This window comes from Lissotriton helveticus, chromosome 10 (genome assembly GCF_964261635.1).
Source record: "Lissotriton helveticus chromosome 10, aLisHel1.1, whole genome shotgun sequence".
NCBI lineage: Eukaryota > Metazoa > Chordata > Amphibia > Caudata > Salamandridae > Lissotriton > Lissotriton helveticus.
In genome coordinates this window covers 1,216,336,202-1,216,353,259 of record NC_136071.1, presented here as the reverse complement: position 1 = coordinate 1,216,353,259, position 17,058 = coordinate 1,216,336,202, and the positions used below count along the sequence as shown (strand labels likewise).

General features: G+C 46.9%; 1 protein-coding gene across 1 annotated transcript in view; it reads right to left on the bottom strand.

The window, feature by feature from the left end:
• Window positions 1–17,058, bottom strand: part of LOC144784226 (vomeronasal type-2 receptor 26-like) — a 195,774-nt gene that overhangs the window by 104,440 nt on the left and 74,276 nt on the right. Inside the window, exon 3 of the mRNA XM_078662876.1 lies at window positions 15,169–16,005. Coding sequence (XP_078519002.1) covers window positions 15,169–16,005 — 837 coding nt within the window. The remainder of the gene's footprint in view (window positions 1–15,168; window positions 16,006–17,058) is intronic.

Below are 17,058 nucleotides of genomic sequence, written 5' to 3'. Positions count from 1 at the left end.
AGGTAGATTGAGAATTCTGGCCCCAAACGGCCTCGCCCTGGAGAGTAGAAAGCCCACTCTCTACCATAAATCAGTGGGTCCCAACATTTTTTGACCCGCGGCTTCCTTGACCTATTGGCCATTGGCCGCGGCTCCCTTCTATATTACTTTTTTTAAGGTTGGTGGGATGTAAGCCCAGCCTTGGGAGTATTTCCATTTTTCTCCCTGAAAACATTTGGGATGAAGCTGATGAAGGTATTATAATCATATATGCAGGTGCTTCGTATTACTAAGGCCTCGGCTCTAATCAAATATTCCTAGTTACACTTCTTTGCCCATGCCCTTTATAGAGAACCCTCTCAAACTATTTTATCCCACTTACAGTTCTAGGCAGCACCCCTATGGATGCAGGCCCTATAGTTTCCGCGCTTGAAGAACATTCGCATACACTTTCATTTCTACCCATGTCATATTGTTTAAACCAAAACAGCTTTATTTATTCCCTATAATTGCCTCCAATTCAATTTAAAACACATTCCTCAGATTTTTTTGAAAAGCTAGCTTTCTTTCTTTCAAATGTTGACATTATGCCATACATGGTGTTGTACTTCCCTGTGCTCATGGAGAGAGCAGAAATGTGTGTGTACTGGAAGAAATGTGTACTGGAAGTACCTATGGTTCAAGTGCATGTCAATACTTAATAACACTTAATGTGTTTGAGAGACCGGACAACTTTACTTTTCTATTAACTTGCTATGGTGTAAAATACATTCGAAAAAAACAAAACAAAACTATCAATGAGTGTAATAAAATTAATCAGGCCTCTTCCACTTACTTTGCAAGTGTTGGAACCTGGGGATCCAGTGAAATATGGAGGTGCTCTCCCTCAACATGCCATCAATTACCCATTACATTGGACGCCTTACTAACCATCCTCACAGGGCTCTCGGTCCCAGGATACACTGCCCCAGAAGGATGGGCTTGTGCTGCTTGCGCGCTCAAATGCGCTCCATCACTCTGGTGTCGTGGGGCATGCGCGGGCCATGCCTGGGCAGGACCTGGGCCAAGGGCGGGCCAGTCCTGCGTCCATCAGTGTCAGGAAGAGGCAGGGCAGGGCCACTGCCCCTTGGTTCGCTGGGACGGAACTCTGGAACTCTCAGCTTGTGTCCCTGTAGTCTGCCCCTGAGGTCTGTATGCCCAGGTCAGTGTGCATGTTTTATTTCCACAGCCTTTGCTCTTTGGCCCAGCACTTAGCGTTGACTATAGCTGTGAACCTCGTGGAAACCGCCATCTTGCAGCACTGACACCTTTAAAGCATTCTCTGATGTGAAGCTGGACGACCACCTCTTGTTGACTGTATTTAGTTTATGTTTATGTTTATACCAGGACGACACTTCTGAGTAGCCGTGCGTGCTATAAATGGAGGCTAACATAACATAACATAGTAAGGTCTTGATATGGTGAAAAGCAAACACCAGGCCTCCGCCTCAATTTTTAATTATATCATTAGTGCTTTTGGGGGTGAATGAAAAGCAGATTATTAGTGTTGAAGAAACTTTAATTAGTTTTACTGACAATAATTCTGGAGTGGTCCGAATCACTGCAGGGGCTAACGTCATTCCAGATCATAGCATATCACTGCTTTATTTACAAGGGCACGCTAACACGTGTTTACTTGTCCTAGCACCCGTTGTCAGCACGCCTCGCATTGAATCATTAATGAAACGCAAAGGAGGCGTGCCAGACAATACTCCAGGTGAAAATATCGCTAAACCAGCTTTGCGATATTTACAAGGACCCTGAATCCGGCGTAGCGATAATCTTAATCGCACTAATGCGCCCTTAGCTCTGGATTTTAACGTCTGTTAAAATTCAGACTAGGGCATGCTTTACATGGGATGTGGACTATGTGGTTACAACCGCATGCTCGTATCTGCAATGTTTTAGCTGTTTTTGGGTGAACATCGCTGGTTTTCCAGCGATGTTTGCCCATTTTCGGACAAACGCTGGAATATTTATCACCTAGGTTATACACGTTGTAAATAATGCGCTAACCAGGCGATAATTAACAGCGATAGATGGCGATAAATTTGAAAGCGCTAAGCGTGCTTTGCGATATTTATCGCCGTCTGTTGCTAATATGCCCCTTGGAGAGTCAAATGGGTTAGTTTGGGGCGTAAATCATTCCAGGGTGATTGTGTGGTCGAAACTACTCATTGGAGTTATTAGCCTCCTGTTTCTCAAAATATTTTCCATCAGCCAACCATTTTAATCAGAAGCAGCCTTCTGTGTTCTCATTTCCAATTGCGGCTCACAATAGGTTTGAGAGCCCTCAGCCACCCGTCAAGGTCTGTGGGTGGGATGCCTCAGATACAGGGAGCTGTTAAATGAATTACTTTTCACATACAATATGAGTTTTTGTAATAATCTAACTAGTCCCCAGTTGAAATCCAGAGTACTTTTAATGGCAGAGGAGAGAACAGTGTCAGAGACCACCTGTTGTTCCCTTCGCATTATTCAATCTCCTCAACAGGGGGTTAATCAAAGCATATCCACTGTGGAGGACATCAAAATCTCCCGCTCTTTGAGATGGTCTATGATAAATCCAATCACATTTTTTGAAAAATGATTTTCAACTAGAGTGTGGCCTTAGACACCTGTTTAGCTGAGCCTTTAGAGGCACACAACGCCATTAAGGCCTTTAAACAAATCAAAAAAGAAATGAAAGAAAGACTTACTGCCAATCAAATCAAGCTGGTTCGGGGGTTGCGGCTGGTTTGACTCTGGCTGCACTCGCGCCCTTGGGAGTTTAAAAGCAGCTCTATGTCAGCACCCTAGGTGCACCCAGGAGGCCCGGGAGTGTAGACATGCGTACAAGCATGCGATGAAATGCTGCAACAAAGTCTGAAGGAGGAGTCCTGGAATCAGCTACTCGAGGCCAGCCCGAAGAAGGACAACAAAACCTCCTGGTGCATTATTACCTCCCCGTTCCTGAAATCAGCAGACTGTGCCCTCATTGAGATGCCATTACAGAGGCTGAGTGCGTACCCACTGTTCTAATCTCCATTCAAACCAGGAGGCTGCAGCCACCGCCCTTCTTACGTTGGCACCTATGAGGGATTCTGCAACAACAACTCCCCTGACAGACCACGTTTATCCTGAGTTCACTTTACTTGAGGTGGTTTCGGCTCTGAAGGTGAGTAAAGGAGGTAAAGCACCGGGTCCTGATGGTATCACAATTGCTTTGTTTAAATACAATACTGACATTTCGGGCTCCCTTTTAACACTTCTTTTTAGAGCCTGCCGGAGTGAAGGTTTTTTAAGTACCTGTCCAGAGTCCCTTATAGTTTCCATACCTGGCCAGAGTCCCTTATAGTTAAAAGTAATCGCCTACTGAGGTCTTTTTAGAAATACCAGATATTCAGGGCGCACCACTTGTGAACCGCTAAGTAATGACAGGCACTTGTAAAACAGGGTGTAGGCAATAGGGCGAGTGGTAATACCTCCCAACCACTCAGGATGACCAGAAACTGGTCAGCAATACATATTAGCAACAATGCCCCTGCACTAACACAAAAACCATATGGTAACAATTTCCGTATACGATTGTAACATAAGAAAATGACATATAGTGCATCAATCTAAACAGTTCGTGCAGATACGTGATTCAATAAAAGTTCGTCTATTGTGACGGGTAAGTCAGTCAAAAGTCTGCGGTGGGGGTGTCCATTTTCTGTTTACTGTTCCAATTCAACAAAAGCCAACACGTGTTTCATCGCACGGAACAAATGCGAATCTTCAGGGCTGGAGAAAGGCTTTATAGGTCGGAAATGTCGGTAAGAAGTGGACACAACAACGAGCGCGAAGGGACCGGTCAGGGTTTGATCCGGCCAGCCAATTATATTAACCAAATTGGCTACAAAGTAAGGGAGGTGACTACCACAGGTGGCGGCAAGAGACCTCATATGTCGTTTAATAGGACTGCAAATAGGACTGCAAGCTTCGATGTGTGGATAAACACATCTTCGTTTGCTGCAAGTGAGGTGGAAACCGGGAGGAGCGAGGTTGGTGTGGTTGCAGGGCGGGTGCGCACTTAAACCACAAAGTGCCTAGTCCTGGCGGACGTGTATCTCCCTCTGCGGGTTTCCCGGCGCCGTGTTTCGTTGACGGACTTATAGTTAAAAGGCCAGAGTCCCTTATAGTTACCATACCTCGCCAGAGTCCCTTATAGTTTCCATACCTGGCCAGAGTCCCTTATAGTTTCCATACCTAGCCAGAGTCCCTTATAGTTTCCATACCTGGCCAGAGACCCTTATAGTTTCCATACCAGGCCAGAGTCCCTTATAGTTTCCATACCTGGCCAGAGTCCCTTATAGTTTCCATACCTGGCCAGAGACCCTTATAGTTTCCATACCTGGCCAGAGTCCCTTATAGTTTCCATACCTGGCCAGAGACCCTTATAGTTTCCATACCTGGCCAGAGACCCTTATAGTTTCCATACCTGGCCAGAGTCCCTTATAGTTTCCATACCTGGCCAGAGTCCCTTATAGTTTCCATACCTGGCCAGAGTCCCTTATAGTCTCCATACCTGGCCAGAGACCCTTATAGTTTCCATACCTGGCCAGAGTCCCTTATAGTTACCTGGCCAGAGTCCCCTATAGTTTCCATACCTGGCCAGAGTCCCTTATAGTTTCCATACCTGGCCAGAGACCATTATAGTTTCCATACCTGGCCAGAGACCCTTATAGTTTCCATACCTGGCCAGAGAACCTTATAGTTTCCATACATGGCCAGAGACCCTTATATTTTCCATACCTGGCCAGAGTCCTTTATAGTTTCCATACCTGGCCAGATACCCTTATAGTTTCCATACCTGGCCTGAGACCCTTATAGTTTCCATATCTGGCCAGAGTCCCTTATAGTTTCCATACCTGGCCAGAGTCCCTATAGTTTCCATACCTGGCCAGAGTCCCTTATAGTTTCCATACCTGGCCAGAGACCCTTAGAGTTTCCATACCTGGCCAGAGACTCTTATAGTTTCCATACATGGACAGAGTCCCTTATAGTTTCCATACCTGGCCAGAGACCCTTATAGTTTCCATCCCTGGCCAGAGTCCCTTACAGTTTAAATACCTGGCCAGAGACCCGTATAGTTTCCATAACTGGCCAGAGTCCCTTATAGTTTTCATACCTTGCCAGAGTCCCTTATAGTTTCCATACCTGGCCAGAGACCCTTATAGTTTCCATACCTGGCCAGAGTCCCATATAGTTTCCATACCTGGCCAGAGACCCTTATAGTTTCCATACCTGGCCAGAGTCCCTTACAGTTTAAATACCTGGCCAGAGAAGCTTATAGTTTCCATACATGGCCAGAGACGCTTATAGTTTCCATACCTGGCCAGAGACCCTTATAGTTTCCATACCTGGCCAGAGACCCTTATAGTTTCCATACATGGCCAGAGTCCCTTATAGTTTCCATACCTGGCCAGAGACCCTTATAGTTTCCATACGTGGCCAGAGTCCCTTACAGTTTAAAACCTGGCCAGGGACCCTTATAGTTTCCATACATGGCCAGAGACCCTTATAGTTTCCATACCTGGCCAGAGACCCTTATAGTTTCCATACCTGGCCATAGACCCTTACAGTTTCCATACATGGCCAGAGACCCTTATAGTTTCCATACCTGGCCAGAGAACCTTACAGTTTCCATACCTGGCCAGAGACCCTTATAGTTTCCATGCCTGGCCAGAGTCCCTTATAGTTTCCATACATGGCAAGAGACCCTTATAGTTTCCACACCTGGCCAGAGTCCCTTATAGTTTCCATACCTGGCCCGAGGCCCTTATAGTTTCCATACCTGGCCAGAGTCCCTTATAGTTTCCATACCTGGCCAGAGACCCTTATAGTTTCCATATAAAAGAGGGGCGATCACAATAGCCCTGATCAATACAGACCGATCTCTAGAGGCCCCCTCATTACATTTCTCACAACTGTAGTGAGAATGATTTCAGCTTGAAAGCTACAAGCAAATTTGGACGTGGTTAGCTTCACCCAAATCTTCACCGGCAGTGCCCTGCCAACAGTATGTACAAGTTGAACAAAAACACTGGTAGGTCATTGTGAAAAGATGACCTTGTATATGCCGTCTACTAATTAAGTGGACACCTTGCGACAGTCCAGACAACCCTTATGGTGATTTAGGAGGTTAAAGATAACCTAAAGAAAGATATCCTAGTGGAAGTTGTGGAGAGCAGTCATCAGGCTTAGTCTTGAAGGAATGTTAAGCAGCTTGTTTTACCAGAATGCCACCCTATTGTATTGGTTAAATGAAAGGGAAAACCACACAGTAGTTATAAAAATATGTAGTTATTAATATAATACTGTCTAGCACATCATAGTGTCTCCTGTATAGAAATAATCACACAATACACAATACTCTAGCACAGAAACATCAGTAAGTAGCAATATTACACAGAGGGTCCCAAGGGGGACGGAACAATATACTAAAATAGTGGTATAAGAACCACAATTTGAGTCAAGAAAGTGTCTAGAATCCGTAGAACCACTAGGATTCGTAGGGACCCCACTGAGGATGGGTGCAGTGTCGTAATATGACCGAGTGCTCTGTACAACTTTATGGGAAAGTCGCGGTTGAAGTTTTAGTGTTGAAGGACCCTTCCCAGTGGATTATGAGGAAACCCTTTGGAACATATAAGTTGGAGAGCCACCCCACCAATTGATACTGGAGTACCAGAGCTAGCTATCCCAGGGAAGTGGGTACATAGGGCTGAAGTAGTGTCAGAAACCGTTGTCATTCTCAATGGGAGACTTCAAAGAAATGCCACGAGTGGATTCTTGATGTAAGGAACTGGTAAGCAGAGGGGACAGAGTCTGGGTCCCTTAGGTGTGACCAGGGGCTCGGTAGACGAATGCAAACCGATTTCGGGTGCTTAGGCAGTTCTGATGGAGACATTACTCTGCAGCTGCGGGGACCAGGAGACAATGAGGATGACCAGGAGCTGGATACGAGCTGTCCTATGAAGGATGTCGAGTGATAAGGGTTCAGTGTTGGCAGCGGCAACCCATGAAGAAAGTCAAGACGAGTTATGGTCTGGCCCAGCAAGGACCAGGTGACTCACCACAACAAGGGGGGTTGGGGCAGGCCTGGAGAAACCAGGGTAGTCCAACAAAAGCAGTGTTGGCCTTCAAGAGGACACATAGGCAGCATGCATATGAGTCACAAGGGGACCTCAGACAAGTTCACAAAGTCACAACTCGCAGGGCACTCGGTGTGAGGAGGCTGAAGTCCTTTGTATGAAATGTCCACAGAGCTTAGGGCTATCTATATCCCATTGCACTTAATTGGGGAATGCCAACAAGCACGTGCACTTGCAAAAGTATGCAGTGCACAGGGGTTCCGGTTATGCAGTCTCCACAATGGATACAGGCCTCAAACTTGATAAGAGGGCAGCCCAACCTCAAGGAGCATAGGAACCCATCTCCTGTGTTGCTGGCGCTTTCAGAGTCTGCAGTAGCTCAGGATAAGAAGGCCAGTCAGTTGAGTTACGGTGCCTGAAAATGCAGTGGAGTGACTCCTTCACCCCAAGGGACATACTTCAGTTGTACTTGATGCTCCACAGGTCCTGCACAGAGCCTGCATGGTGCACAGACATGCTTTGGACAGAGAGTGAGACAAAGTCAAGCCCAGCCAAAGTCCAGCGAAGTCCAGAGTGACCAGACCTTCGAAGGTCAGTGGTTTCTTGTTCAGAATCTTGTCCACATCAATAGTAGTGTCCTACAGCCAGGTAAGCCCTTTTGTACCCATGGGAGAGGGTTGGAGAGATTCATGGGACCCTCCCAGGGGAGGGATTGGACAGTAGGGAGGATACTCCCTTGGCCTTTGTCCAGTTTCACACCAGAGCAGGAGCCAATGACTTCCAGAACTGGTTTCAACTGACTATGCACAGGGACAGCAAGTGTGCCACTCGTGCAAACTTTTAGGCACTTTGGAAGTGCACTTATGCAGCCCCAATACACTAAATCTTGCCTGGGAGATGGTGACACCTCCTTGTGACAGGATGTCTATTGCTCTGCCTTCCCCTGTTTGAGCTTGGCTCAGCAGCAGGCAGAAATGTGTCTCTGGTTGGCAGCAACCATTTTCGGCTGTCCGGGTCGAGAAGGCTGGTACTGGGAAGACCATTATAACCATGATCTATTGACTTGGTAGGAGTATTCTGCATCATTCAGAAACTCTGTCCATCACCCTTTTCCAAAATCGGTTTTATCCACACTATGTGTGGGAGGGTATACTCAGACGTGAGTCCCTTGCTCATTGCACCATCAGGATTCAAGCAAGCCGGGCCGAAGAAGGCTGTGATGCCAGAAACCGGTCCCCGGAAGCTTGTTTCCTTCCCAGTATAAGAATTGGCTTGGTAGTTTGGTTTGCCCTGTTCCCATCATGCACTGGGACAGGAACAGACTAATTTGCATATAGCCAAGTTCTGAGCTGGGATGGTGCAGTGAGCTAAAAAACGGTGATGGATTAAAACCATGATCTATTGACTTGGTAAGAGTATTCTGCATCATTCAGAAACTCTGTCCATCACCCTTTTCCAAAATCGGTTTTATCCACACTATGTGTGGGAGGGTATACTTAGACGTGAGTCCCTTGCTCATTGCACCATCAGGATTCAAGCAAGCCGGGCCGAAGAAGGCTGTGATGCCAGAAACCGGTCCCCGGAAGCTTGTTTCCTTCCCAGTATAAGAATTGGCTTGGTAGTTTGGTTTGCCCTGTTCCCATCATGCACTTGGACAGGAACAGACTAATTTGCATATAGCCAAGTTCTGAGCTGGGATGGTGCAGTGAGCTAAAAAACGGTGATGGATTAAAACCATGATCTATTGACTTGGTAAGAGTATTCTGCATCATTCAGAAACTCTGTCCATCACCCTTTTCCAAAATCGGTTTTATCCACACTATGTGTGGGAGGGTATACTTAGACGTGAGTCCCTTGCTCATTGCACCATCAGGATTCAAGCAAGCCGGGCCGAAGAAGGCTGTGATGCCAGAAACTGGTCCCCGGAAGCTTGTTTCCTTCCCAGTATAAGAATTGGCTTGGTAGTTTGGTTTGCCCTGTTCCCATCATGCACTGGGACAGGAACAGACTAATTTGCATATAGCCAAGTTCTGAGCTGGGATGGTGCAGTGAGCTAAAAAACGGTGATGGATTAAATCCATGATCTATTGACTTGGTAAGAGTATTCTGCATCATTCAGAAACTCTGTCCATCACCCTTTTCCAAAATCACTTAGTTGGGGAATGCCAACAAGCACGTGCACTTGCAAAAGTATGCAGTGCACAGGGGTTCCGGTTATGCAGTCTCCACAATGGATACAGGCCTCAAACTTGATAAGAGGGCAGCCCAACCTCAAGGAGCATAGGAACCCATCTCCTGTGTTGCTGGCGCTTTCAGAGTCTGCAGTAGCTCAGGATAAGAAGACCAGTCAGTTGAGTTACGGTGCCTGAAAATGCAGTGGAGTGACTCCTTCACCCCAAGGGACATACTTCAGTTGTACTTGTTGCTCCACAGGTCCTGCACAGAGCCTGCATGGTGCACAGACATGCTTTGGACAGAGAGTGAGACAAAGTCAAGCACAGCCAAAGTCCAGCGAAGTCCAGAGTGTCCAGACCTTCGAAGGTCAGTGGTTTCTTGTTCAGAATCTTGTCGACATCAATAGTAGTGTCCTACAGCCAGGTAAGCCCTTTTGTACCCATGGGAGAGGGTTAGAGAGATACATGGGACCCTCCCAGGGGAGGGATTGGACAGTAGGGAGGATACTCCCTTGGCCTTTGTCCAGTTTCACACCAGAGCAGGAGCCAATGACTTCCAGAACTGGTTTCAACTGACTATGCACAGGGACAGCAAGTGTGCCACTCGTGCAAACTTTTAGGCACTTTGGAAGTGCACTTATGCAGCCCCAATACACTAAATCTTGCCTGGGAGATGGTGACACCTCCTTGTGACAGGATGCCTATTGCTCTGCCTTCCCCTGTTTGAGCTTGGCTCAGCAGCAGGCAGAAATGTGTCTCTGGTTGGCAGCAACCATTTTCGGCTGTCCGGGTCGAGAAGGCTGGTACTGGGAAGACCAAGGACCAAAGAAATCTTGCTTTACATGGGTGGAATCATACCTGCCACACCGGTTACAGGTGTTTTATGCCAAACACAAAATGCTTTGTTGCAGGAATTTTCGAGATAGCATTTTACGTGAGCATATAATGCACATCTTCCTATATGTCTGGCTTCGTCACTTACAACCCGGGAGAATGGTCTCTGAAGGCTGAAGAGGGGCTCCGCTCATGCAAGGGCACCCTTTCACATAAAACCCAGCACCCTGCCTTCAGGATTGTCAATGCCTGCTAGAGGGGTGACTAATAGGTGTCAGGTGTAATGGCCTATAGATATAGTCAACCCATATCTATCCAGCTTACACAGGCTGCAATGGTAGACCTTTAATTCAATTTTCATGGCCTCTCATGGGTGAAATAATACATGCTGCAGCCCATGGGAAGCCTCAGGGGTACTATGCCCTGGCTATACGTGTTCCATATACTAAGGACCCCAGTATCCAATCTGGAGTGTACCTAAGTACATAACAGAACCAATTTCGGGAGAAAGCAGATAGACTGGGTTCCTGATTAGCAGGATTCCAGTCAGACTAGTCAACACACAGCCCAGCACTAGGCAAAAAGTGAGTGTAACTATGCAGAAAGCTCCTATATCCCCACAGTCATGTTCTAATTGCTTATTGCAAGGAAAAGGTGCAGATGATTAATTTGATGAGGATGTCTTCTGGAAGCTGTTTTAGAATGTTAACAAAAGCTGCAAACCTTGACCTAGTGCAAGGCCAGCACTCACCCCTGCAGCCCGCCATTCAGCCGGTCTCCAGCCTCCAGCTTTGTCCCAGGGTTTGAGCCAGCAGCCTGTCCCTGCGCAACTGCTCAACCCCCTGCAGCTCGTCCATTTCAGGTGCTCCCCGTCCCTCTTGGTGCCCCTGATGTGCCTTGAATTGTGCTCCTGTTATTTTCCTCATCGTTTTTCACTGTTTTCCACTTGTACTCCTCATCGTTCTTCACTGTTTTTCGTTTTGCATTTGTATTTTGCATTTTACTGTGCCTTGTTTTCCCGCTGCTGCTGCCCCTGCGGACACCCCCCCAATCCTGCCCGCACCTGCTACCTACCTTTGCTCCCGCCCCTCCCCTTCATATGGCGACTGCTGCGTAGACGCGCAGCAGATACGCCTTAGGTGCACTGCTGGTGCACCTAAAGCAAGCCCATCTGTGCCCTTCTGCGCCGGGACCATGCCCAGCACCAGACCCCCTGGCCCCCGTGAACATCACAACACCCAACGCCGCTGCGACACCAACACCCTCCACACATCAACACCGACCGAACCTCCACCTGCTTCCAGGCCAACCCAAAGAACACCCACGGACCCATCACCAGCCGTAACTGTAGCCACACAAGCCAGCCCACAACTGCACATCCCGCCTTTCCCACCAAGCAGGCTGCAACAATCTCAGATGCATATTACTCAAAACCCGCTAAGTCCACAAGTATGCCGTCGAACTCTGGGACCTGTTCGATTCATCCTCCCCAGATTTCGCCCTCCTGGTGGAGACCTGGATGAACACCTCCTTGGTGCCCGACACAGCCATAGCCATCCCGGACGGCTACAAGATCACCGCAGGGACCGAAACAACAAACCAGGAGGAGGAATCGCCATCGTCCACAAGAACACCATCAGAATTTTGGAGCTCCAGCTCCAATGACATTCCGCCGTCGCAAGAACTCTGCGACTCCCTGGCCACCCTCTTCAATCGCAAGATCACAGACATCCATGACAGCTTCAACACCCAGACACCAACGACAGACGCCGACACGCCGACTCAACACCCACCAAACACACCGACCTCCTGCCCTCCTGGAACAATATCAATGACGAAGACACCATTAAAATCAATCCCATCCACTCTGGCTCACCTTCAGACCCCTGCCCCCACCACATCTTCAACAAAGCAAAATCCATCATCGCACCCCAACTCCGGAAGGTCATCAACAGCTCCTTCAAGACCGATACCTTGCCGGAGAGATGGAAACATGCCGAGATCAATGCCCTACTCAAGAAACCCAAGGTAGGCCGAAAGGACCCATCTCCCTGCTCCCATTCCTAGTGAAAGTCATTGAGAAGACCACCAACAGCCAACTTACCCACTTCCTTGAGGAGAACAACACCCTGGACTCATCCCAATCTGGCTTCCAAAGCAATCACAGTATCAAAACCGTCCTCATCTCCACCACCGACGACATAAGGGTCCTGCTGGCCAACAGTGAAATTGCAGCCCCTATCCTCTTGGACCTCTCGGCCGCCTTCGACACCGTCTGCCACCACACTCTGCGCACACACCTCCACAACACAGAGATCCGCGACAAAACCATGAACTGGATCACCTACTTCTTCACTGGCAGAACCCAGAGAGTGTGCCTCACCCATTACGATCCAAGGCCACCACGATCACATGCAGTGTACCCCAAGGAACATCCCTCAGCCTGACCCATTTCAACATCTACATGGCATCTCTTGCCAACATTATCCAAGCGCACCACCTCAACATCATCTCGTACGCTGACGACACCCAGCTGATCCTCTCCCTCACCAAGGACCCGGCCACCGCCAAATCCAACTTCCACTAGGCAAGGAAGGCCGTCACAGAGTAAATAAAGGCCAGCAGCCTGAAACTGAACTTTGACAAGACGGAGGTCCTCTTCCTCAGCTCTACCCCCTGCACATGGGATGGCTCCTGGTGTCTGGCCACGCTGGGAACTGCTGACACCCACCAACCACGTTCACAACCTGGGGTTCATCCTGGACTCAACACTCTCTATGACCCAGCAAGTCAATGCGGTCTCCTCCTCCTGCTTCAACACCCTTTGCATGCTCTGCAAGATCTACAGATGTATCCCCACCGAAACCAGAAAGACAGTCACCCAAGCCCACATCAGCAGCAGGCTGGACTACGGCAATGCCCTATATGCGGGAACCACGGTCAAGCTCCAGAAAAGATTTCAACGCATACAAAGCGCCTCTGCATGCCTCATCCTCGGATTTCCTTGCCACAGCCACATCACCGCCCACCTGAGATACCTGCACTGGACCCGGTCAACAAGAGGATCACCTTCAAGCTCCTCACCCACGCTCACAAAGCACTCCACGACGCCAGACCAGCATACCTCAACGAACAACTCACCTTCTACACCCTGAACCGCCAGCTTCACACCGCGGACCTCACCCTTGCCACCGTCCCACGCATCTATCGAATGACCACCGGGGGCAGATCATTTTTCCCACCTTGCTGCCAAGAAATAGAACACCCTCCCCACCCACCTGCTGCAAACGCAGGACCTTCTGACCTTCAGGAAACGTCTCAAGACCTGGCTGTTTGATCAGTAGCGGCTTCTCTCCCCCCAGTACCTTGAGACCCTCACAGGTTAGTAGCGCTCTTTACAAATGTTTGATTGATTGATTGATTGATTGATTGATTGCTCATAGCAAGGAACAGGTGCAGGGGATTGAATTGACGAGGGCTGGCTTTCAGGAGGTCCACATTGAGATCAAATATGCTCATGCTTGATGTTTATTTTGGGTGATTTTCTGGATGTTTCCATGGTGCTTGAAACCTGACCTTGCATATGATTGACAAAACATTTGTAAAAACTTTTAAGCCTTTTCAAACAAAGTGGGGTGTACCAGTTGCCACAAGCTATTACCAACCGTATGTAATATGGTCAAAAGTCCGATTACAAGACGTTTGTTCATTGAAAAGTGTTAGGAGGAATGGCATGAGTTATGCAGGTAATTTGTGATAGTCAAAAGAGGTGAGCTGTGGTAGGAATTCTGACACAGACTCTCATATAGCCATTTAAAGCCCCGGTCATACTCTCCCACACACACTTACAAACATACTCACACTCATACACTCACAGAGATACTCTTGTCCTCAGTCACACATTCAGTGTCAAAGGTTAGTGGTTACAATTAGGAAATACAATTAAAAAAAATGTCAAATTCACTTAGAAACCAAAAGGTTTCAGGGATGTTATAATTAGGAAATAGAATAAACAATGTAGAATTTTACTGAAAAAAAGGTTACAGAGACAATATAGTTAGAAAATAGAATTAAAAAACTTAGAAATTCACTGAAAAAAATAAGGTTACACAGACATTATAGTTAGGAAATAAAATTAAAACAACTTTAGAAATCCACTGAAAAAAGTGATGACATCAGTGATGTCACTGACCATGTCATGAGTGATGTAATATGTGAAGTCATAAGCAGTGCATTGCAGGGGAATAAGTTATATTTAGCTCAGGTAACTATAACTGCTAAATTTCACTGGATTTATGGTTGTGAATTTTTAGCCCTACTATAACATCCCTGCAACCTTTGTTTATTTCAGTGAATTTCTAAGGATTTTTTAAAACTATTTCCTAACTGTAATATTTGTTTTTTTCAGTGAATATAAATACGGATATCAAAACTCTTGTCTATAGATAGTGGCTAAGGGTTAAACGCCTCCTGCTGGTCATGCAGTGTGAACAGTAAGGGCGGCTGGTAGTTTGAGAACATTATTCACAATAAAGGGTGAGGGAACATTACCCTATGTTTAGAAGGTCCTTCTCAAATCACTAATGGAAGTCTCATATGTAAATGTTCAATGGAGCAACTGATGTAAGCAGTAGCCTGGCAAGGATGTGACGGCCCCTTTTGCTGTTGCTGGGAGTAGGGAAATAGAGCAATTATCAGGGTTCAGTGGGGAGTCCTGAGTACTCTGGGGCACTGGTGCCACGGCATCTAATGCACCAGTGGTAGCTACATCTCAGCCTGTAGTAGAATAATATATGTTAGTGTTTACACTCAATCACGTATGATTGGAGACATAGACACGAGCCACAGACATGAAAGTATGACCTCAAGACACACTCAACAAGCCCTTGCTACTCAACAAAGTTTGGATCCTGGATCTGAAGCACCATTCTGGGCGATGGCCCATCCCCTTCATATCCCAAAGAAGTGTGGAGGCTCACCTACCTGTGGGTGTGTTTATGCAGAAATAAGACATGCTTCTCTACCTGCCATGATGGGAAGTTCTTCCTCAAGCTCTCACTGTCCATAGAAAGGCCTGGGTACATGTTGGATGAAATCATGTTGTGTAAAGCATGAGCCACGGCGTAGACTGCTTTGTAAATACTGTAAGTGATGATGAAATTGTTAACATCATATTCTGTGACAGGCATCTGTGCCATCGTGAGGTCTTCTCTACAATGACGATAGAAGTCCTCAAAGGCAAAGCTGCCATTTGATAAAGCTGGAGAGCAGCGGAAATTTAATGTCCAAATATTCAGAAATGGATCAAGGTCTGAGAAGTTGGTAGGTTTTACACTTAATAAGAACTCCTTCAGTCCTGGGATCTCTCCTCTGCGGACATTGAATTTTAGAGTGCCATTGAAATGACCCGGACCTTTCTGTGGCATATACATATAATAGTTCAAATATGAAGACGTCGTGGTGGCAATCCAAACCTTTACAGGCCGTTTACGAAGTAAGTAAGTCAGAAAGAATTGTGTCATGTAAAGTACTGGACAGTGGACTATCACCACGGTGGCAATAGATTTATCAATCACTTCATTAATCTGTTCAGTCTCAGCTGCTGTGACGTGAGGGGGCTTGCGGAATCTTTCTAAGAAGGCCACACAACCCCCACTCCTGCTGATCTCTCTCTCCAGCTCCTCACCGGCCCTCCTGCCACTGTCATCATCTGATGTCAGGATTCCAACCCAGGTCCAGCCAAAGTGCTCGAGCAGCTGGGAGATGGCACGCATCTCATAGATCTCATTGGGGACAGTGCGGTAAAAGGATGGGAAGCGATGTCTGTCATTGAAGATTGGATCCATGGCACCATAGCTGACCTGAGGAAGACATAGACATGAGCTATTAGACATATTGCACCACCATCCACTAAAGAGCATCAGTGGCGGATGGCCCATGTCTCATAGCTCTCATTCAGGACAGAGCTGTAAAAGGATGGGAACTGATGCCTGTCATTGAAGACTGGATCCATGGCACCACAGCTGACCTGAGGAAGAGATAATATCAGATATCAGACATATTGCACCACCCTCCACTAAAGAGCATCAGTGGCCGATGGCCCACGCCTCATAGCTCTCATTCAGGAAAGAGCTGTAAAGGGATGGGAACTGATGCCTGTCACTGAAGACTGGATCCATGGCACCATAGCTAACCTGAGGAAGGGATAATATTAGATATCAGACATATTGCACCACCCTCCACTAAAGAGCATCAGTGGCCGATGGTGCGTATCTTGTGGATCTCATTGGGTACAGTGCGGTAAAGGAATGGGAAGTGACACCTATCACTGAAGATTGAATCCATGGCACCATAGCTGACCTGAGGAAGAGATAATATTAGATATTAGACATATTGTATCACCATCATCTAAAGAGCATCAGTGGCCGATGGTGCGTGGCTTGTGGATTTCCTTGGGGACAGTGCGGTAAAAGTATGGGAACTGATGTCTGTCGTTAAAGATTGGATCCATGGCACCATAGCTTATCTGAAAAAAATCCACACATATAACTTAATACACACACTCAACTAAGTCATAGCTCTCGATGCACTATTATACTCCACAAAGATATCTAAAAGTGCTTTGAGGCATGCATAGTCTTTGCACTGTCCAAGGCTGTCTTTTAGCTTTAGCTAACAGTTACATAGTTAGAAAATATTTAGTGTCTGTACATTGTATATAACAATTTGCAATATATACTGGTGAGTTAGATGTAATTTCATTTGACCAATTACAATTTAATTTGGTACTTTTGCACACACAAATTTATGACAGAATGGCCACTATTTCATGAGAAATCTGTAATGTGTTTCCTTGTGCTTGTTAAATATTTGCAATGCAGTATCTAAGAGGCCATGCGCAGCCGCACAGGGTA